This window comes from Platalea leucorodia (genome assembly GCF_965183815.1).
Source record: "Platalea leucorodia genome assembly, chromosome: 5".
NCBI lineage: Eukaryota > Metazoa > Chordata > Aves > Pelecaniformes > Threskiornithidae > Platalea > Platalea leucorodia.
In genome coordinates this window covers 8203348-8226730 of record NC_138827.1, presented here as the reverse complement: position 1 = coordinate 8226730, position 23383 = coordinate 8203348, and the positions used below count along the sequence as shown (strand labels likewise).

At 38.3% G+C, this 23383-nt stretch overlaps 2 protein-coding genes across 4 annotated transcripts in view; both read left to right on the top strand.

Annotated features, from left to right (window-relative positions):
• Window positions 1–82: 82 nt before the first annotated feature.
• Window positions 83–2333, top strand: TNFRSF17 (TNF receptor superfamily member 17; the record flags this gene model as incomplete). The annotated part of the gene is made up of 4 exons (XM_082311560.1): window positions 83–257; window positions 707–841; window positions 1177–1308; window positions 2077–2333. Exons 2-4 carry the CDS (start codon window positions 727–729, stop codon window positions 2331–2333), a joined length of 504 nt encoding a protein of 167 aa, XP_082167686.1. The 5' UTR covers window positions 83–257; window positions 707–726.
• Window positions 2334–4083: 1750 nt separating this feature from the next.
• The window catches only part of LOC309591075 (sorting nexin-29-like), a 131791-nt gene continuing 112491 nt past the window's right edge, over window positions 4084–23383 (top strand). For all 3 annotated transcript variants that reach the window (XM_082312826.1, XM_082312827.1, XM_082312828.1), the window contains exons 1-5: window positions 4084–4160; window positions 10746–10810; window positions 11657–11709; window positions 15363–15487; window positions 22665–22845. In XM_082312826.1, coding sequence (XP_082168952.1) covers window positions 4154–4160; window positions 10746–10810; window positions 11657–11709; window positions 15363–15487; window positions 22665–22845 — 431 coding nt within the window. In that variant the 5' untranslated portion in view covers window positions 4084–4153. The remainder of the gene's footprint in view (window positions 4161–10745; window positions 10811–11656; window positions 11710–15362; window positions 15488–22664; window positions 22846–23383) is intronic.

Below are 23383 nucleotides of genomic sequence, written 5' to 3'. Positions count from 1 at the left end.
GTTGAACCTGTACTTTAACAGTATCTCATTTAAAATCAGAAAACCATTAATTTACAAAAAGTAATTCTTTCATCATCTATGTGTTCTAAATATTTTTGTCCATCCAGGGAAACAGGTATGAAGGAAGTTGTCTGCAGTTGCAGAATGAGTCAGCAGCAAACCTAGAAACCAAATTGGTCGTATCTTCTTACTGCTATCCCTCCTGCCTCTATTTTTTATATCTTACGCTTCTTGGACTGGGACAAAAAGAACAAAAAGTAAGCATTGCATAGCTTGCATCTTACAGGAAAACATAATTACTGCAGCCCACCACCATGAAAAAACCCACAAAATTCTAAAGACAAGAACAATTATTACGAACTCCTTTTTGGAGATCTTCTTGCTTTTCTACAGTTTGTAATGTTTAGCACCTGTTCAAGAAATGTCTTCTATAAATAACCATTTTCTGTTTCAGACAAAATTTACATTGAAAATTATCTTGGTGCAGCTGTTCAGTTTTTCTACAATTGTGAATTGCCAAAAAAGGAACAGTAATTCCTGGGGGGCCTCAGAGTTAAATCCTTTTTATTTAACATGATACTATGTAGTGGACCTGGGATCAAAGTCTAACTATTATTGCTAGCTGTTCTTAGATTTGCTAAAACTGAGAACTGAAAAGCCCTTTGTAGATGATTCTCACTCTTTTACAATTTCTGTGGCTTTCCAGTTCCATAATTACTGACCCTGATGGCACACTGCCCCAAAAATGAATACTTTGATAATTTGCTGCTCTCTTGTAAGCCTTGTCATCTTCGATGTTCTAGTACACCGCCGCCTTCATGTGAAAACTACTGTGATAAGAGTAAGTAATTCTGCAATACTTTGTGGCTACGCTGGGCATTTTCATGTTGTATTTTACATAGAGTTGTAAACATAAAAACATAAAGAAATCTAAAACCTGGAAAGAGTTTATCAGAATAATACATGAGCTCAAAAATATTAAAGACGTATGCAGTGTGTCCTGTATGTGTGTTAAGAAGAGTACATTTTTAAAGCTCTCAAGCTTTACTTGAGCTGTCACTCAGTAGAAATAGAAATTGTTCCTCCGATATAGAAGAAGTTTTATGTGTTGGACATGTTTACTGTTCATTGGTTATTGTTTACAACTAAATTAATGCATCTTTTTTATTTCATAAGGTACTGATTCAAGTGGAGTTCTTTGGATTTGTTTGGGCTTAGGAGTAATTTTAATGCTCACTCTGTTCACCTTAATGGTCTTGTTTAAATGGAAGCACCTCAAGCAACTAAAAGAAAAACTGAAAAACACAGGTGAATAAATAAGATTCTTTATCAAATAATTTTAGATCATTGTACATTTTAGCTACTCTTACCATGTGTAAATTTTGCATATAATTTATATTCCAGATTCTGATAACTGTCTTTGTTGGATTGTTTTGTATTCCTCAAATAGCCTCAATGAAGTTATTAGGCAATAAAATATCCAGATGATAACTTGTAAAAGCAGCAATCTCTCTTCATTGGTTCTGGATCATGTCAGGATTGTTTTGTTGCATATTCATACCTGGCTTACTTGCTGGTGTTTGAGAAATAATTTATGAACTCTCAATAGCAAAAGATCTTTATAAGGGTTTCATCCTCTTAGTGAATGCAAAAGGATTTCTCCCCAGGTAGAGGATACACATTCAATATTAGCTTTCTATCTTATAAGACATTAAATAATTTTACTTAATATTCTAGCCTGTGAAGAGCGTATGTGGTATATTTTGGGAAGGTGAAAAAAATTAAGTTCTTTTTACATTCTGCAAATACTAGTATTTGTGGAGTGTTCAACCAATAAATAAAAACTGATTAGAAAACGTGTTAGATTACTTAAATGCTTATCCTGAAGTATAGGGGGTATATTGTCATAGAACAAAAAATTATCATATATAACTACATCTTAAAACTTTCACTATATCTTAAAACTTTCACTAAGGTTAGGAACATAGCTGGAACATAATGAAATTTGGATCTTTAAGAACTGTATGTCTGGTATAGCATGATATATGTACTAAATTAACTTCTGTATATTTACAGACTCTTCTGTGGAGCTGAATAATATTCTCAGGGCTAATACTGAAAGCAGTGTGGATACAGAAGGCATTAGACACTCACTTCAAAGTGAAACATTAATGTATTCAGTGGAAGAATGCACTTGCAGTGACTGTGGCTTGGTAAAACCTCAGACTGGCTGTGAAACTTCATTTCCATTACCAGCTACAGAAGAAGGAGCTACTGCTCTAGTTACCACAAAATCTTTTGATTATTGCAACTATATTCTGGGTGCTGGGTGACTATGAGAGAAGTATATTTTTACTGCATAATAATAAATGAGTTATTCCAGTATAGTTATTAATCTTAATACTTGCAGCCAGTGGAGAAGGCTAGTACATCATCCTTATAGATCTTCCATTGAGCTTTCATTAATATTTTCATATTATTTCTAATTCTAGTATCTCTTTGGTCAAGTATTTCTACATTATTCTTAGGTACTAAACTAGCTATTGGAATTTCAATTTCAGAAAGTCCCTACATAGGATGGCTTTTTCTGCCTTTAGAGATGCTATCTACTTATGCCGGATATGTACAAACCCATCAATAAACAAGTTTGTGAATATATTTTACGTTAGAACTCAATCTTGTGCCAAAAATTGCTTGATGGTACACAAGTAATGTTCCAAGAGGCAGAAACAAAGACCCACGTTACATCCCCAGTCTTGTAAAGAATAATTTCAAATAACCCCTGTGTTGCTTGAAATAGGAATGCTCTAATGACGAATACCTTTGTAGAGCATGGAGTCCCCACGCGTTCAGGTACTACCTCTGGGTCACATGAAGGGAGGTTGTGGTGCTGTGGAGCACCATACCTGCAATCCCAATGTATTTCCCGATGGTATAGACTTTCCTTTAAGTGCCAAGCATTTTTCAGACTGCATTCTATAAAGATTTCTTTCTAATTTACTGATTTTTTTACATACCCTTGTTATATGTACAAGGACTGCTGATTAGATACAGTCATGCTAGAATACTGGGTGGCCTAAAAATTAGGAATATACTTTTGTCACCGTGCCTTCCAAGCATTAATGTTATTTTCCTAACATTAGGCCAGTTTCATTCCTGGAAATCTGCAACAACAACAGAAGCAACAACAATCTTTTTATTTGTAGATAACTTTCTGTTTCAGGTTCTTGCATGAGCGATGAATTAAAATGTTTTAAGACTAGTAAATTATTGCACAGCATCTGTGAACGATCACTAGTACAGCATCTTTAGGAGGCTGACCACAAAGTTTGGGCCAGTTATGAGTTAGCCGTGTAGGTCTGGCCACACATAGCCAAAACCTCTGAAATAGGCCTACAGAGCTATTAAATTTATTATTATTATTTTACCTAGGAAGTCTTAAAAACAGGATTGCGCTCTGTCGCTCTGCACAGCGTGGAGCAGCACGTGGCAAATAGACAGCACTGTACTGTGATAGTGTGCAAGTATAAAACGGCAAGATGATGCCTTAAAACGAGCCTACAACATTTAAGAAAATTACTTCATTACGTTGCCATTTTTTTGCATTAGAGGTTTCACAATTTCCGTGCCGTTTTTCTTTTGAAACGTGAACCTTGCAGGACCTATAGCTTACACAGCACCGGTGACAGTGCAGAACACTTTATCTCCCTTCTTCTCATCTCCCATTTGCCCGGTATTTCCTCACGTCCCCGCAGTTACCGCACGGGGCAGGCCGTTAGGCTTTCCGGGAAGCGGAGGACTGCCACAGCAGCTCCCGCCCGCGGGAAGGCTGGCCGCCTGACCGAGGAGCGGGACGGAGCCGGCGCCGGCCTCGGAAGGAGGCGAACGGCTTCGCGCCTTTTTCCCAGGAGCGGCGGTGGCAGCCGCACGCCCGCCGCCTGTGAGGGAAGGCGGCACCGGGAGGAGGCCGCGGGCGCGGAGGAGCTCGCTGCCGCCCGCCGGCGCCGCCGCCGCGCCGCGGAGCCGTGTTTACCTTCCGGGCCGGCGGGGCGAGGTTCCGGGGCGGAGCGTGTGCGCTGGCCGGCCCGGCTTTGGGCTGTGCGGGAGGAGGGACCGGGTCCGGCGGACGGAGGGTGCGAGCCCCGCGGCCACCATGAGTGGTGAGTGGAGGGCTCGAGCGGGGCCCTCTCCGCTGCCAGGGCGCGCTCGGTGGGGCCGCCGGGTCCCTGCGGCACTGTCGGGGCTGGCGCGGGCACGGCTCCCCCGGGGGATCCCCGCCGCTCCGCCGCCTGCTCGGTCAGGCGTGGCCCTGTCCCCCGCGGGCCCAGGCCCCTTTCTCCCCCCTTGCTTCTCCCCGGCGGGGCTGGGGGCTGTGGCCTGGCGAGGCGCAGGAGACTTCGGCTTCTCTGGCCCCGCAGTGCGGGGTAGGGCTCAGCCCTTGCCTGCATCACCACACCCCGCTCCTCATTTTGGCCCCCAAAGCCCCCCAGAAGTGGTGTTTTTACCTCGTTTTAAATCCTGAAACCTGCCCTTGAGCGTGACACTGGCTCACAGCACGAGTGATACTGGGCTCGGGGTTCTCCGTTGCCTCAGCTGTGCCAAATCACAGGAAATATTCCCGAGAAAATAAATGACCAAGAGAAAATAATAATAAAATAATTCAAACTTACTAACCTGCAGCTGGTGAGAGAGGTGAGAAGCATGACTAGTGGAAAAAGTGGTCCCTTCCAGTATTCAGGGTGTATGGTTGCTGTTTCCCTAACTCAGTCCTGACGAGGATGTGTCGGCTGTGGATGTGTTCAGTTCTGGCCTCCGCGTTACAGAGAAGCGGTGTGTGGGGGTGTGCTAAATCCTGAGGTTTTTGAGGTGTTTGTTAGGGGAAATATTTAAACGCTTTGCATGAGACTTGGGACCCATAAACTTCAGGACTGGAGGAAGCATAGCCACTTGAACGGGCCAGCATGGAGAGTTACTTGATAGGATGGAGGAAGAAATTTTAAGAGATTTTTCCTGTAAATGTCTTAAAACGCACTGGGAAGGGTTTGTTTGTTTGTTTGTTTTTAAGAAGGGAGGTTCATTAGTAAACGCTTTCATGGGTCTGCTTATACAACTTCGGTAATGGAAGTCGCAGACAACACTCTGCACCTGAAAATTAGATCCTGTGTTTTTCTCCCACCCTGATTTGGTGAGATCTGTTGCCAAAGATAGTAAGAAAAAAATTGAAGAGTTAACAGGAGTAAGTAAATGCTACATGTTTTATGGATAGCAGTCATTTCTGAAACTGAAACCAAAAATGAAAATGAAAACAGTTGTATTTTTCTTTGTTTTGTTCTCACCTTTATGGTAAGAAGAAAACTAAAGATTTTTATGGAAGAAGAGATGAGGGGAAAAAAAGATTATTGTGGGGAAAACTGTTAATTAGCATTGTGAAAAATGCAAGTAACAGTCAAATCTTTCAAACCATGGAAAAAGAAAGTTTCTCAAATGTTTCAGATCTTGACACGATATAGGCTAAATCCTAATTCTGAAGTTTTTAAAGAGTTAGCATTTTCATATGGAAATGCTCAGCCCTTCAATGATGAATTCAGGTGGGGACTAGCCTTGTGCAAATTTGTGCAAATCAGAGCCTAAATCTTCCTAGGAGACTCATCTTTGGGAGCTCTATTTGAATTCTGTGACTCAAAAGGCGAGGTGGCACCTCTTGTGGTATATAGCCTCATCGTGTAGTTATTTGTAATACCTTTATTTTATTTTATTTTTTTAAAACAGTGAAGAAATACAAGTTTACGAGGAGAAAAAACATTTGCTTAGAATAATGCCTAAGGTGACATTAAGGCTGGTGGTTCAATTGCATGGCTAACCTACCCGTGCGTAGCCCTTGCCCAAGACCTATATGACTTTACTAACAATTTCGGTTAGACAGCAAGATAACGAAAAGAACGCTAATTTTGCACATTGCCAAACGTTACTGTTATACAATACTGTACAGTATTTTTCCAGAACAATGTAAGTGGAACAGATTGGGACAGAGAAATGTCTATCATTATCATGCTTGTTTCAGATAAAGGAGATAGCTAATGTTAACATCAAATTTAACCATGTGCTTTTTTTAGTGGCTGTAACAGCACCGTCTACACTTATTTCCCTGCCCAATTTTAGCCCCTAAAAGTAAAAGGGCTGTAGACAGAAGAACCTCCTTCCCTAATAGCTATAATTGTTTTTAATGTATATTTTTTTAGCTACAGTGTATTTCTAGTGGAAGTGAAGGTAACTTCCTGTTGATGTGAGCATTACTTTAATATTACTAATGCTACTGACTAATTGCAGACTCATATTTTATTAGACAGTGTTGAATAGGCTAAACTTTAAAGGGAAGTAACACAAGGGTACTAGATTTATGTACTTGTCAAGAATTAGGGGTGTTGTCACTTGTTTAATGGCAGTTTCCAAAAACATAAAAATGCGACTAATTCAGGGTGAGTCAGTAGAATCATAATAATGTAGTACAAGGTAGTATTTAAATTAGGTCTGTGTTTGTTTTATCTTAAACTCGTACCCTCATAACATGTACTAGAGCAAGCAAAAGGAATTGCGGTCTGAAATTTTGCATACAAGACTTCAAGAAGTATGTAAGAGCAATCTGAGATTTTTTTTTTTAACCTATATGCTACACGTGGTGCTGAAGACAGCTGTACCTATAAAGAATGGGATGAAAATCCTATTTTCCTTTACTTGCGTAGTCAGTTTTCTTCTGTTGTGGGTGTGGATTTCTGTCAGGGTATGGAGAGAAGTTTGTTTTTAAAACAGGAAAGCATGACCCTGAAGAAAAAAAAATGACAAGGGTCACAGAGGCAGGTGCAGTACCTGAGCCTATTTTTAACCCTTTTTGACTGAGTAGATGTTGATGGGAGGAGTCTCTTTAAGTTTCTTAGTGTTTGCAACCTTATACTTATGTTTTCACTATTATTTTTAGACTCACGTATGAACTTCCTTTTTCATTGCAATAGTCTAAATATAGCCTTTTTTCTGAGTAATGCTGTTTTTATGCATTCTATGTTTTGTGTTTGTATGTGTGTAACTGCTGTTTTTACCACTATTCTGAATCAGTAGAAGGGTATTCTGGTCAGTTTGTAATACACTGTTAGTCTTTAAGTCAACTAGAGTTGATCACACTTAATTGGTACTCTTGTCTGAAAATATGCTTTTTTTTTTTTTTTAAAGACTTAGTTTAGAAAGGGAAGACTGTAAAAGAGCAAAATCTTAAATAGAGTTGGTAGAGATTTGTTTTTACCTTCCATCTACTTGAAACAAAAACGTTGCTAAATAGTACCACATTTTCTAGGCTTATTACAAAGAAATATATATCCTCTGCTTGAAAAAACACACAACTTAATCTTACAATTTTTAAAAAATATTAGACTTTGTGAATATTCTTTTTCTTCTACCTGCAAAACTTCTATGTTAAGCACAGCAATAGAAGAATTCTGAAGACGTGCATTGAGCAGAAACCTCGGCCAGCCCTCAGTATAGGCATCATGTGGCCTCGTAGCCCTGTTAATGGTGAAGGTGATCTGAAATGCTTATGGAAATTATTGGTTGTAATCATGCGTAGTTGTAATTGTTATTAGTACAAATTTACAAGTAAAATAAAGACAAAATACACATTACACTGCGCTCAGTCTGTGTAAATTTAAGGCTGTTTGATACCACATGCTTTAGTCTTTTAGAACATCAGTTTGCATAGTGATCATTTGTAGGTTTTCTGTATTTATGCATTTTTTATGTTGTTCATAGTCTGGTATCTAGTTGCAAACCATTTCTGTGTTGCCAGATAGATACAAAGATGCCAAAGAGATGCGAGTTTAAAAACTAACATGTATTGCATTTGGAAGACAAACTTAACCCACATACTTAGTATTTTAATTTGATAGATGTTTTTCAGGTCGTGAAATTATTAATTACATGCATTTGTTCTGAAGTAGTCTCAAACTGTTAGTATAAAGAGAAATGTTGCATTATGCCTATTCTCGCAGGTATGTGAATAGCATAAGACTGTAGAAGTAATGAGTTTTGAAACAGTAGAGAAAGTCTGCAGGTTGGTGTATATTCAATGTTACTGTGCATGAGGGGTTGTACTAAAAGTTGGGATTTAATTGTTTTCCTTATTTTACAGTTACGTGATTTATTATAAGGCATTTAGATTAGATTTAGATTATAAGGCATAAGCATGTGTCTCCTTTTTTGGCAATGCATGCATTCGAAACACTAAATATAATTTAATAAAATTGTAATCTCTGAAGGAGCACAAAGTGGAGTAGTAAGGATTATATGAATTTAACCTTATCTTCACAGTGGCATAACTGGCATAGTTGTTTGGAAGTTAAAACCTACTTGGTATCGGGTTTGTTTTTAGAGTCCTTTACTAGTGTTGAACACTGTTTACATCTCACCTGACTTTGCACACATGGGAGTATTTGACTAACAGAACCAAACCTCATACATCACATGTCTGCACAGTTGAGTCAGAGTTCAAAATCGGAAGTATAACTTCTTGAAAATCCACTGTGATCAGCTAAATAAGCATTGTGAAGCTTAGTTAGCTATCAGCTACTTTTGCACGTTTTTCCTGTTATTTTCTTCATTCTGGCATTGTGTATTATAGACTTACTGTGGGGTTTTTCTTCTCCTAGTTCTGTATTTAAGATGAAACAGAGGCAGAATAATTTCAGTGGGACAAATTCATAGAATCATAGAATTGTTAAGGTTGGAAAAGACCCTTAAGACCATCGAGTCCAACCGTTAACCCAGCACTGCCAAGCCCACCACTAAACCATGTCCTCAAGCACCACATCTACCCGTCTTTTAAATACCTCCAGGGACGAAGACTCAACCACTTCCCTGGGCAGCCTGTGCCAGTGCCTGACTGCCCTTTCGGTGAAGAAGTTTTTCCTAATATCCAACCTTAATCTCTCCTGGCGCAGCTTGAGGCCGTTTCCTCTCATCCTATCGCTTGTTACTAGGGAGAAGAGACCGACCCCCACCTGGCTACAGCCTCCTTTCAGGCAGTTGTAGAGAGCAAGAAGGTCTCCCCTCAGCCTCCTCTTCTCCAGGCTAAACAACCCCAGCTCCCTCAGCCGCTCCTCACAAGACTTGTGCTCCAGACCCTTCACCAGCTTCGTTGCCCTTCTCTGGACACGCTCCAGCACCTCGATGTGCTTCTTGTAGTGAGGGGCCCAAAACTGAACACAGGACTCAAGGTGCGGCCTCACCAGTGCCGAGTCCAGGGGCACTATCACCTCCCTGGTCCTGCTGGCCACACTATTCCTGATACAAGCCAGGATGCCATTGGCCCTCTTGGCCACCTGAGCACACTGCTGGCTCACGTTCAGGCGGCTGTCAACCAACACCCCCAGGTCCTTTTCAGCCAGGCAGCTCTGCAGCCACTCCTCCCCCAGCCTGTAGCGTTGCATGGGGTTGTTGTGACCCAAGTGCAGGACCCGGCACTGAGCCTTGTTGAACCTCATGCAGTTGGCCTCGGCCCAACGATCCAGCCTGGCCAGGTCCCTCTGCAGGGCCTTCCTACCCTCCAGCAGATCAACACTTCTGTCCCCTCCTGCTGGTTTAGGAGCAAACTACTTTGAATGGGATTACGAAGACAGGAAATTCTGGGATTGGGACCCCACAGTGTTGGACAGCAAGAGGAAGAGACGCGCATCTTTGATGTCATCTCTAGTTACTAGAGGGCTTATTGTGTGGTGTTTAAGTATCTGGAGGAATCTGCTTATGCAGAGTTTTGGTAATTGGCTTTCAGTCTATGCATATGTTAGTTGTATGTTCTTTGAGAGGAAAAGAAGAATAGAATGACTTTAATTCCAGAGAGGTCACAGAGGTTTTTGAAGGATATTTTGAAGTTAAGGTCAGAATAAAGAAATGATAGAGGTGATGTAGGTTAATTAAATAATAAATTTTACACATGTTCACAGGAGTTTATAAAGCATATTCTGACAAGCAAAGTATTATGCTATTTATTGTTGAAATGATTGAGAAGTTAAAGATTGTTTTGCGTAGTTGCTTGCATAGTAACAAACGATTTTATAGGTGTTAATCAGGAAGAACTGTGCTGGTATTTAAATTTTAAGGGATTTATTGTAACAATTGCTCTCTGTTCACCTGACTTAAAACTCTTTCTGCAGTAACGTTGTTTGACAGTAAGGAGATATTCCTGCTGTCACTTTCTCATTTTCCATTCTTTCCTTGTGCTGTGATGATACACTACCCTGGTAGTTGTTGCAGCATGAACATTTATGGGGTTGCAGTGCAAGCTCCATCAACACACCTAATCCAACAAAAAAAAAAATTAATAATCTTAAATTAGGTCGTTTCCAGGCTTTCAATATGGCCCCACAGGTGGTTGTGCTAAGACGTTAGGGGCAAGCTGTGCCAGAGTGTGCACAATTATACTATGTTTGGTATTGCTGCAATATACCTTATATCATGAAACCAAAATCTTACGAAAATAAGACTAGATGATATTCCAAACTGTATTCCTGCTTATTAGAGAAAGGCTACTTGAAACCTCAAAACACAGACTTATACTGCATCATTTTACTTACAGAAAATACATTAATAAATTTAATGGAATAAATGGCCCGGGAAGACAGTTTTCAGGACCCTGGTGTTGGCCCGAATGTATTTTTCTTAAAAAACTATTTATTTTAAAAGGATATAATTTTGTTGAATTTCAGGTTCACAGAACAATGACACTAAAAGACAGTTTCTTCTAGAACGGCTGCTGGATGCAGTTAAACAGGTGAGAAATCCGATACATATTTCTACAGTCTACTTACTCTGAGTTGTCAGTACTAGCAGGAACTGTCTTTGCCCTTTTTTCTCCTTTTTACCAGACAAAGAAGAAATCTTGTCTTTTACACAGTTCTACTGAGTTTTTGTGTCTGATAGCAAACACCTATTATGCAGTATTTGTTTAAAATTCTTATTCTTGACAGATTATATTTGTAATATTTATATATATTATAAATATATGTATGTTTGTAATACTTATATGACTGAACTGAATTGTAGTGTACTGCAACAGCTAAATTGGTTAACATTTTACAGTAGCAGCTTTTTTTCTTTACACTAGGATTTTAGTGAATGGTTAAAATACAGGTAAAGATGGGATTTATTTATGTATGTATGCATCTTGCATCAACATGAAGTTCAGCAAGTAGAATTTCATAGGCTGGTTTCAATTTAGGCGAGCTTGGGAGGCAAAAGAATGCCTCAAAAGTAAGCCAATGATAAGTTTTATAAAGAATGATTCTTCTGTAATTGTAGCACTGAGCTGAATAGGAGCAGCATTTGTTTTTGTGGGTGTACATTTAAAACTCAAAAGTAGTAATTTTTACTCAATTTTAAATTTATTGAAGGACCTGCAGGTGTGTTGTTCTGGCTAGCAAGAATATATTTGAACTGCAAGAGTAGCCTGTTAGTGGAACATGATGCCGTAAAGCATTTTTTGGTTGCAGGCTGTATTTGCCAATGCTTTATTTTGTACTGCTTCCTTTTTTGTTATGACTTTGTTTCTTATATGGAAATATTTCAGAATATTGAGTTTGTTAGTGTAAAAAAATCTCTTAAAATCTGTTTATTGCAGTGTCAAATACGGTTTGGAGGAAGAAAAGAAATTGCTTCGGACTCTGATAGCAGGTAAAATAGTGTTAAGAAACTTTTAGATTATGTATCATAATAACATAAAACATATGGCACAAAATACTTGACATGCTCAAAAAAACCCCAGTTCCTTTTGTTTACACAAACACTGACATGGGACTCTGAATTTTTCATCTTGTTACAAATTTGACAGCTTAACAAAGAGTGTTCTTCTGTATGAAGTTACAAGTGTTTTAAGTGGCTGCAGAGTTCATGACAAAGCATTGAATTCTGAGGTCTGAACATGAGATTGGGAGAATTTATCTTCCCTAAAACCTCTTTTAAAATGAGTGCATATTTATTACCAATACACCTGTGTTTCGTGAAGCTTGACACATCCGTGTCAAGGGTGTTTAAAACATAGTCATTAAGATAATTTTTGGTCTTATTTTTCCTTATTCCTGACATGTTTTAAACCTGTTTTTCTTCTTTTTCTGTATGAGAAGCTGTTCCTTTTTATTAATGTAAGTTTAAAAATGTCATTTAATTTCTATTAGTTGCATTTGTTGTTGGATATGGCATATTGGTTTCTAAGGCTTTTAAGAAGATGACTGGTGGACAGAAATTGCAGTGCTTTTTGTATCCTATTGAGTCTTTCTCAGAATCTGTCCTATCGAAGAATTTCAGATAAATAAAACACCAGGATTAAATGCAGTTGTTTGTTGTCCTTTTTCTTATGTCCTTGAAGTTTGACTCTGCCTTTTGGGAAGAAGTTGGTTATCTGTAGGCCATTTATAAATTATGCATAAAATTCTCTCCAATCCCCTCCCAACTCAGTCTTTAAGAACATGTCTAAGGGTGTGGTTTCATGACTTCTGGAAAGCCAGCATAACGATTCATTGGTACTGAAGGCGTGGGGAGGGTTCATGTATCTCCTCAAGGTCCCTGACTTCAGTACTACTCCTTTCCACAACCTTTTTAAGCAATGCCTGGTGATCATCCAGTCCCCTCTGAATTAATTTAAGAAAAGAAGAAATAATGCAAAAGGATAACTTTCTGCCATTTTAGTGAGTTAAATCAGTAAAATGTCTGGTGAATGCTGGAGTTGCTGCAAGGAGGGGAAGATCACACAGCTAGAAGCAATGGGAAATGCAGAAGAGGAGGAAGAAGCAACAAGGGATGAGAGGGCAAACCCATCTCCTTTCAGAAGCAGCTTGTAATGCAGCTCCTGTGCATTACCTGTGTGTGAAACTCCGGGCTAATGCTACTCCACGGCAGCTTAAGCCTGTCTGACTTTGGGCTACTGCTGTCATCCTGTCCTGCCCTTGGCTCTTTCAGCCTACAGTGTTTTGGGGAAACAGACCTGGAGAAGTGTCCTGTTGAACTAGTGTAGGGGAAACAGTTCAGTACAGGGTCTGCTCAGCACAGGGTTTGCACCAGCACAGAAGCTGGTGTGAGGGAGGAGGCGAGAAGGTGCAGGTGGGATAAAGGGTTGATGGGGCTGAAGGACCTAGCAGTTGGACTGGCTGTGCAGCTATAGCTGTTGGCACAGAAGCATCAACTAGAGCTAGTTATTTAATCTTTACTGTTTAGTCTATGTGAGACAATGTATTGACGATGTTTGCCTTTGTAGTAGATTGTGTAAGCTCGTCTAGGAGGAAGTACCTCCTATGTAGAGCAAATTCTCTGGATCTAAAACTTCTGCTTTGTTGCTCAGTTTACTTGAACAACTGCTTTGCTGCAGTTGTTTAATAATTTGAATTATGACCTTTAGTATTTGTCGTCTTATAAACGGTGAGAGTTAGGATTCCAAAGATAAAATGCTGGCCAAATTTTACTTATAAATATTTTCCTTAGAATTCAGTAGACATGCTGAATAATGGATTATAGCTAGGCAGTTTCAGGATGAAAAAGGAAGTGGAAAGTACATTAATAGAACTTTTTTTTTTTTTCCCCCCTCCCTGAATTCCATGGTATTTGAGGTTGTTACTATGCTAAATATTGTGAGATAATTTTGAAAATGAGGATATTCTGAGAATTTAGATCAAAATCCAGCAAAATCCATGACTCTCCAAGTTTTGTTCTCCCAATGTTTTTTTTTGTCTTTGTAATTGTTCAGAGTTCTACTATGTCTATGTGCACTAGACTTCTCCCTGTTTTTCTGTATTTGTTTATTTAACATACACTTGTGATGCTATCTAGTAAATGCACTATGCATATTGGACATTGTAGAATACCTGATTATTTTTCTGAATTTTATTTTGTTTTACTAGTGGCTAAATTTTGCTGTAAAATGCTGCACAGTTTTCTTGCTTCGATTCTCAGTGCACATGGATTTTTAATAATATGAGCTCTTTCACAGAACCTGGTTTCTGTTCTGCTTTCTCTGAATTGAAAAAGTTAAGTAGTTTGGTGGGTTTTTTTTTTGTTTTTTGTTTTTTGTTTTTTTTTTTTTTTTTTTTTTTCTTTTTTCTGAGGGGTCATGTATCTGCTGGAATTTCCATTTTTAACAGCAGCAGTCTTTTTGGCAAGAATTAATCACAACTGCTCCACAATCATCTTGAGTATTGTTTGAATGATATTCTGCTTTATTAGGAAAGTTTTCCTAACAAAGTAAAGTTTTCCTAACATAGATGTACTGGAAAGTATTACATGTTAAAAGCTCTTCTGTCCAGGGCAATATGGTTAATATACCTCTTTTTCTGTCAGTGGTCCTCCTGAGATCTTGTGCTTTTTTGTGACCCTGAATAGAACTCTGTACTTCTGGAATGCCAGGGCAGAGTCCTAAGCCACTTTGTCAACTGTTTTTATTTATTTGCTTGAACTTAGTTAAAGTGTCTGTACTTGCTTTTAGTAATCAGCTTTGGCAGCCAGGTGGCAACTTTCTCAAAGCTTAAGTTTTAACCATTGTTTATTTAATGGCCAAAGTAAAACTTGGAGAAAATAAGATTTCAAACAAACAGATTGCATTCATGTCTGTTATACCTTAAGCCTCTCTATTCCCTGTAGGTTACAAAAATAATCCTTTCTTTGGCAGGCTGAATTTTAAAACTTTGCTGATTTTACAATGTTTCTACCTGTGTGAAAATTGATCTATTAACTGGGTTACATTTTAAAAAAACAATCAGGAAATTTATAAATAGTATTGTAGAGAACAACATCAAAACCTGAAGATTCAACACATCTCTAGAATAATATTTCTTATTTTCCTATGCCTAGGATTTCTGAAGGACATGAAAATGTATGTTTAATTGTTTTCCTAGGCTTGAATTATAGTGTACTAATGCAAATTAACAAAATGGTCTATTAATTGTTATAGCACATTTTCAAAAAATCATTCAGTGCATGTGTAGTACAAAGTACAAGTATATTTATGAAAATATAATTGCATTACATGAAAAGTAGGTAATCTGAAGCTGAAATAACATGACTAACAACCACTATAGCAGGTGAGGATGATTTCTCAAATTGATTGTCAATTCTTGAATGTAATTTGTGCCCCAGCTTTGGATAGTCATGAGACGACAGTGGGTATAAGTAGATTATACTGTTTGCAAATAATGAGATTAGTGCATACAGGGGGTCTTGCACTACATATAATATAATGGTTCACCTTTACATTCTCTATTCAGAGATTTGGAATAAACCTGCTTTATAGAAACATAGTTGATTGTTCTTTTCACTCAGTTTCTTGAAAAATTCTGTTGCAGAGTCACTTGTTTGTGTGCTCAGTTTGAAGCTGTGTTACAGCATGGTCTGAGGAGGAGCCGAGGATTAGCATTAACAGCAGCAGCGATCAAACAGGCAGCAGGTTTCTCCAGTAAAACTGAAACAGGTAATTGGTTAATCGTAACTATTCTATTTTAAACAGTTGATAAGTGGAAGCAAGTGATATAATTTCTAAAGGAAGTTTTAAGCAATGCACCAAACTGCAGGCTGTTGGTAGCATACTTAATACTTGGACTCTCACTAAGCAGTGAAAATGGTTATGGCTTTCTTAATCTAGTTTAACTTTTGTACTAAGTTTCTCTAGAAATTTTGGTGTTTGGAAATCTGCACTTCCTACAGTTCCATCATGAATAGTATCATTGGCAAATTTCTTTTGAATTCTGGTAGGGATAAACATTGTAGTTGTACTGTTAAGTTTTTACTACAACATTTTCATTCTTAACCTTGTCTTAATCTGTTCTTTAATTGCCACATTCTATAGTACCAGATATGTTTAACTTCTAAGTATTGATGTCATTTTAAAAACAAAAATTACATTACTGGTATTGGTTGGGTTATTTCTTATTACATTCTCCACGTTTAAAGAAAAGATTCCTTTATTTTTATTGCCTTCTCTTCACCTTGAAGTTTCCGTCATTTTTTAATCAAAAGTATATGAAGGTGTTAATCTTCGTCAGTTTTGTTGTGAAGTTTGACATACAGTATCTTTTTTCTCAAGCAGGGTACACATAATATAAAGAAGTTTCTTTTTGGCTTTTGAAACTCTGTCAAGTGTAACATGTAACACATGGTGGGGTTTTGGTTTTGTTGTTTTTAAAGTATATTCAGTGGTACTAGAATTGTTACTACATTTTGATCTCCAGCCATTACTTCCAGTTACACCAGATGACTGCGTGTAATGGATATTACATTAATGCAAAATGTGTAGTTTGATACAATGGTGCTTTTAAATTGCTGTAACAACAGACTTGTTTCCTGTAGGATGATAGGGTGAAACGTTGGGTCTTGTGTGCTGACTCTCCTGCTAAAGGGTTAAAGCCTCCAGACTTAGCTTTTGTGGGAAGCTAAAATAGCTATGCTTTTAGAGAAGTTGGTAAGTTTCCCATGTTTGCCTCTCTTAATTAGTAATGGGCAGGACTTGACACTTCGTGGAGGAGTAAGAAAAATTCAGCTGTTTACACAATCTTTATGGATTTTTTGGCTCTTCTGTATGCTTTTTTCTCCCTTGTGTGTGTTTGTAATAGGGGATTAGATACTCTGTGGTCTCTTTCAGCCTCTGGGTAGTTTCCATCTCTTTAATGGGTGGTGATTTGATTATCTGCTTTTTATCCCCCCACCTTGCAATTGACAGTCTTACGCTTAGGTGCAGAGGATGTTTCTCTCTGATTTATGCAAATAGTGTGTATTCAAATTTGAAGACATTATGTATAATTCTTATGGTTTCTCTCTTGTCTGTTAGTAATGTCAACGGTGTATGAAATTTTTGGTCCTGTCTTTTAGTGGTCAGATGTACAAGGGTGCATCTCTGATACTTGGGAACTTAGTAACGATTTATCTATATGTTTGTGCATATGTGTGTCTTATTTGGGGGCTTGTCAGTGAGGTGATGTGGAGGAAGAGGAGAAAGTCAGGACAGTTATCTGTGGTTGGGAAATGGAAGAAGGAAGATAACCTAATTTTTACTCCGTAAGAAGCTTAAGCAATGTATGGAAGTTCAAGAACAAAAACGTGGCTGCTTTGCAGCAAATTGAATGCTGTAGAATGACTAACAAGAGAAGCTTTTTTTTTTTTTTAATGGAAATTGCTGGGTTCTGCTGCATTTATCTTTGCGAATTACAGTGTTGGTTTTTTTTTTTTCTGAAAGCAGTTGGAAAGTACTTCTATATTTTTATCACTCTCAGGCAAATGAGTCTGGTATGATTCATATTCCGTTCTAACATAATCACAGGTGTCATCTTTTTCTTTAGCATACTGCTGTTTAGGCTATACATTCAGGCTTGGACAATTGAAAAATAAAATTGTTCGGCAGTGGTTTGTTTTTTTTTTTTTTTAATTTACAGATACTTCATAACAAACTGTACGTTCAAATGGCTGTAAACAATGTAGCATCATTTTGCACCTAAGAGCTTCAGTGTTTTACTTTTTCTTATAGAATCATAGACTCGTTAAGGTTGGAAAAGACCCTTAAGATCATCGAGTCCAACTGTTAACCCATCACTACAAAGTCCACCACTAAACCATGTCCTTGAGCACCACATCTACCCGTCTTTTAAATACCTCCAGGGATGGAGACTCAACCACTTCCCTGGGCAGCCTGTGCCAGTGCCTGACTGCCCTTTCAGCAAAGAAGTTTTTCCTAATATCCAACCTAAACCTCCCCTGGTGCAGCTTGAGGCCGTTTCCTCTCGTCCTATTGCTTGTTACTAGGGAGAAGAGACCAACCCCCACCTTGCTACAACCTCCTTTCAGGTAGTTGTAGAGAGCAAGAAGGTCTCCCCTCAGCCTCCTCTTCTCCAGGCTAAACAACCCCAGCTCCCTCAGCCGCTCCTCATAAGACTTGTGCTCCAGACCCTTCACCAGCTTCGTTGCCCTTCTCTGGACGCACTCCAGCACCTCCATGTCCTTCTTGTAGTGAGGGGCCCAAAACTGAACACAGGACTCAAGATGTGGCCTCACCAGTGCTGAGCACAGGGGCACTATCACCGCCCTGGTCCTGCTGGCCACACTATTCCTGATACAAGCCAGGATGCCATTGGCCCTCTTGGCCACCTGAGCACACTGCTGGCTCATGTTCAGGCGGCTGTCAACCAACACCCCCAGGTCCTTTTCCTGCAGGCAGCTCTGCAGCCACTCCTCCCCCAGCCTGTAGCGTTGCATGGGGTTGTTGTGACCCAAGTGCAGGACCCAGCCCTGAGCCTTGTTGAACCTCATGCAGTTGGCCCCGGCCCAACGATCCAGCCTGGCCAGGTCCCTCTGCAGGGCCTTCCTACCCTCCAGCAGATCGACACTTCCACCCAACTTGGTGTCATCTGCAAACTTACTGAGGGTGCACTCAATCCCCTCCTCCAGATCATCAATGAAGATATTGAACAGGACCGGCCCCAACACTGAGCCCTGGGGAACACCACTCGTGACCGGCCACCAACTGGATTTGACTCCATTCACCACCACTCTCTGGGCTCAGCCGTCCAGCCGGTTTTTAACCCAGGGCAGAGTGCACCCATCCAAGCCGTGAGCAGCCAGCTTCTCCAGGAGAATGCTGTGGGAGACAGTGTCAAAGGCCTTACTAAAGTCCAAGTAGACAACAACATTTCTTAAATGAAAATAAAAGTTTAAAATAAAACCTCCAGTAGTAGTTCTTTGGAACTATGACTTAAAAATCCTATTTGAAATTTTTTTTTTTATTAATATATATTCAAGTAAACAAATTCCTAACATCAGTATGATTTGGTATCAATTGATGGCATGGTCATTACAGGCATATGCAGCTCCTTTAATCTTATATTAAGCAATCTAAACAAAACCAGCAAACAATAAAACTGTATTTTGTCTTTAGTTTGTAACAATATGAGGGTCTCTTCATTTAACTCCAGTTAAGGTTATGTGAGAATACTGTAGCTGATGCAGTACTCACTAAAAATTACTAGAACAATATTGTTGAAAGATTCTAAATAGATCAACTCTTCCATTGCCTCTGGCTGCTCTTTCTACTGTGTTATTAGGGGTTCCAGACTTGCCGAAACCTTTCTGTCAGTAACAGCAGTAATAGTTCATAGTTTTTTCTGCACTCAGTCAGAGGATCATAGGCTAACTCAAGTTGGAAGGGTCCTCAGGAAGCTGCAGTCCTACAAAGATCATCTATGACATTAAACGAGATTGCTGGGGGCTTTATCCATTTGGGATTTGAAAACCTCCACAGACTGCATGACCTCTTTGGTCAACCATGTTCCAACATTTGACTGTCCTCGGGAGGAAAGAGTTTTTCCTTATATCCAGTCTGAGTCTCTCTTGTTTTAACTTAGGCCTGTTGTCTGCTGTCCTCCTGCTATGTCGTGATGTGAAGAGCCTAAATCAGTCGTTTTGATGACTACCTTGTAGGTACCCGGGGGCTGCTATTAGGTGTCTGCTCTCCCCCATAGTCTTCTCTTCTCCAGGCTGAAGCAAAATTTTGTCTTTTTTTTTTTTTTTTTGTGGTAGTAGTTCTGGTGCTGCATATTGCTGTAGATTAATGTATATGCTTTGATGCTATAACTGTAGGATAGTATTATCCATTTAGAGGTAAACCATGGCAGAATTATGGATGTGGCTTATTCACAGCCTCATGGCACATTGATAGCAAAAATGGGAATGTATTTTGAAATTGTCGCTAAGTCACAATATGTTTATAGTTTTACTACTTTGCGTATCATGGCTTGCTTATGAATAGTAGGACATTGTAGAGTAATGCTGAGGGCTAATATGGTAAAATTATTAGTTGCTGTGGTTAGAAATGAAAATGATAGACTAAGGCTTATGGAATATAAACTTCATTTAATGATACTCTCAATTAAAAGCAAAAGCTATTGCAAAGAATGTTCTACTATGAGACACTTGTGACAAATATGACCCTATTCTTTAATTACTTGGCAGAAGAGACACTGAAATGCACAATGGCTGCACAGTGTAAATTGTTTTCTTTACTTTTTTTTTGCATAAGAAGGCACTGAACCTGGCTTCAGACTGATCTCTCTGCTCTCAGCTTGAGACATGACTGCTGTTTGGTGCTGATTCATGATTGGTGGTATTCCAGTTATTGGAACTGTGATATTATTAACATTAAATAAACTGTTTTCACAAAGTGATTAATTAATATTTGGGTGAATTGCATAACATCAGTGTCTTCTCTGCCTACAGTACAATTGTACAAGTTGTATTTTACTGAAATTAAAATGATCTTACCTCTGAATAACAAGTATTGGATTATTTGCTATGAAAAATAATATCAACAGTTAGGACTTGGATTTTCATTTAACGCTACTCTCAAAGAAGAGAATTTAGTCATTTGAAAATGCCACTTACATTACTGTTTTTACAAAGTATGTCATGGAAGGACTTAGAGTATGGAATGCTCTTCCTTTATTTCCATTGGATAGATTTTTATTAAAAGCTGATGATAATCCAAATTTTGAAGCTTTTCAAAATCCTTGCTACCTGTGAATAATCAGAATGCGAAGAAACACTGAGTTTCACTCTCAGCACAAGAGGAAATCTGCTTATTTTCTCTATTCCTGTAATATTTTCACTTCCTCCTTTAGTATTGTTTTGAGCTTTAGCAAAAAGGAAAAATGAATTTTATTGGTCACAAGAAACAACAAAATCATTAAATCACTATCATCTTGATACAAGTCTGGCATTTTAAAGAATACCTTTTTCTTACGTATACATGCGTTTTATTTTTGAAATGCAGATCAAATAAGTTGAAGCCAAAGGAGTAGGACATATGATATTTGAATGCTCTTATATGTTCAGTGGCCCTCCTTATTGTTTGCATGTTAATGTGCCTGTGATGTCCTAGTTCAGTGAAGTATACCTTTAGTTTTGCATCCTATGTTGTCAATTCAATGGTTTCTGTGTTTTGCACGTTTGACTACTTTAGAAGAGCTCTTGGTTATTCTTGCATAGCTGGCAGACCTATTTTGCAAAACTTTTAGTTAATGAGTCTAACCTGCTTGTTATGTGTTTAGGTTTCTGAAATTATATTATAAACTTTGCTAATCTAATGCTACATTTGGCTTTCAGCAGAGATTAGTGAAAAAACCCATATCCTCAAAATGAGCATATTTCACCAAAAGAAGTCATAAGCTGTACTGAAAACCTATTCAAAATGCAACTGCATGGTCTTTATTTAGTAAAGAGAGGTGTCATGGATGGCCTTTTCTTAAAATTCTTACTACATTAAAAAAGAATTAGAAGAGTCATAAGCAAGGAGTGGCAGGATCAATCTGTTTTCTCTCTCATGTGAATTTTTTTCTTTGTCTTGGAGAAAATTTTTTACCCATCTTTAAACATCTGCTTTATGCTGCCTACATTGAGATTATGATCAAAAGCCAGCGTAATATTTGAGGTGATAGTGCACCGTTCACTTGTACAATAGAATTATTTTCCCTTTTTTGTTAATTTAAAAAAAAAAAAAATGTTGAGCAAAGACATTCATTAAACTGTCAAAAGGAGTACCTCCATGTCTGCCTTGAGAGATCGATGTGTTTTAGTTTTTTTTGTAATGCTTACGTTTCTCAGATTTTTTTCTTGTAAAAAAATCCTGTTTGCCTTAATTTCAGTCTCTTAATATGTTACTAACTATATAGATAACAGCTTTCAAACTGTTCATTATTTGAGCAATTCTATTTATAACAAATCAAAGCCTCATGAACATTGTTATTGTTATATTTTAAGATACTTTCAAGCAGTATGTATTTGATGCAATGTTAATGACTAATGATTGCCAAACTATACCATATAGTAATGATTCAAGTCTTACAGATGAATTATCTGATGTTTGGTTGTTCTTTTCACCCTGAGAAAATGGCAGGAGGTGAAGTGTAATAAATACGTCCTTAAAATGTGTTCTTATTCAGTTAAGAAACAGGAATATGTAAAATAGTAGGTGTTTTATTGTACATTTACAATGACTGATGTAGATTTTTGTTACCTCCAATTGAGAAATTAGAGGCAACTGCAAAAAAACTTTTTATCAATATTTGGGGACAGGGCAAGGAAGGTATTTTAGTGGAAAGGGGATTGTTGCCTTTTAAATGTAACACTTTTGTTTTTTAAAGTAACATGAATTTGTCACTTGCACGTCTGCAAATTCTGGAGCTACCCATTCCTTTGGACCTAGCTTCTAACATTTCACAATCAGCAGTAAGACAGAGTTCTAAAGAACTTTTTTCCTTTGCATGATATATTCCCAGCTGAACATGTGAACCTGTTCTCTGGATGAAATACTGGCTTAAATGTGCTTTTAAATGTGAATTCTATTTAAAAATGTAAGATAGAATCCTTTAATGTGTGCATTTGGCTTTTTCAATGAAGCAAAAAGTTCTAAGTGCTTAAATAGCCCAAGTTCTGTAGGAATAAATAACCTATTTAACTGGAGAGTTATATGAAGATCGTAAATGATTCACCTTTGTTCAAAGTTATATACCATTACATGCTTGTTTTATAAAATTGCACGTATTGCATTCAGATGAGCTTAGTGGTTTTTTGGTAGTTTATTATTATTATTTTTATTTTTTTTATTCCAGAGCCAGTGTTTTGGTACTATGTGAAAGAAGTTCTGAATAAACATGAACTGCAGCGCTTTTACTCTCTGAAGACAATTACTACAGATATTGGTAGAGGCCGGGCTTGGTTGCGCTGTGCATTAAATGAACATTCCCTGGAAAGATATGTTCATATGCTGCTTGCAGATAAGAATCGACTCAGGTACTGTATCTGATGTCTTTGTAATGCCGGAGATGTATTGACAAATGAAGTACTGAGATTAAAAAAAACAACCAACCAACCAACCAACCAAAAACCACAGCTGTAGTAATACACCGTATTAATTGCTATGCTAGTGAAGCCACTTAACCTCATACTTTGGTTTTGTTCATTTTTTAAATTTTGGCAGCCATTAAGATGGTGGCTTGTGCCTATATCAACATGTGTCCTGAAACTGTCTTCCTTCTAGCACGTGAGAGTATATGCTTCTATCCTCATCTTCATTTCCATCCTCTTGCCTAACTCCCTTCCCTATTCTTTCAACAGTTTTCCTCACTGAGACCTTGACACCATGCTTTGAGGTGCCCTTCTCATTCCATTAAAATAATACACAATTGCAGCCTTGATCTTACCAGTTCATCAGTGGTAATTGCCTGTAGCCTTTTGGAGATGCTCATCCTGTAATTGAAAAGCTCCAGCAGTCAAGCAATAGGTAGCTACTACTGCAGGTCACTTGGAAGTGGTTTTGTACCAGTTTGTG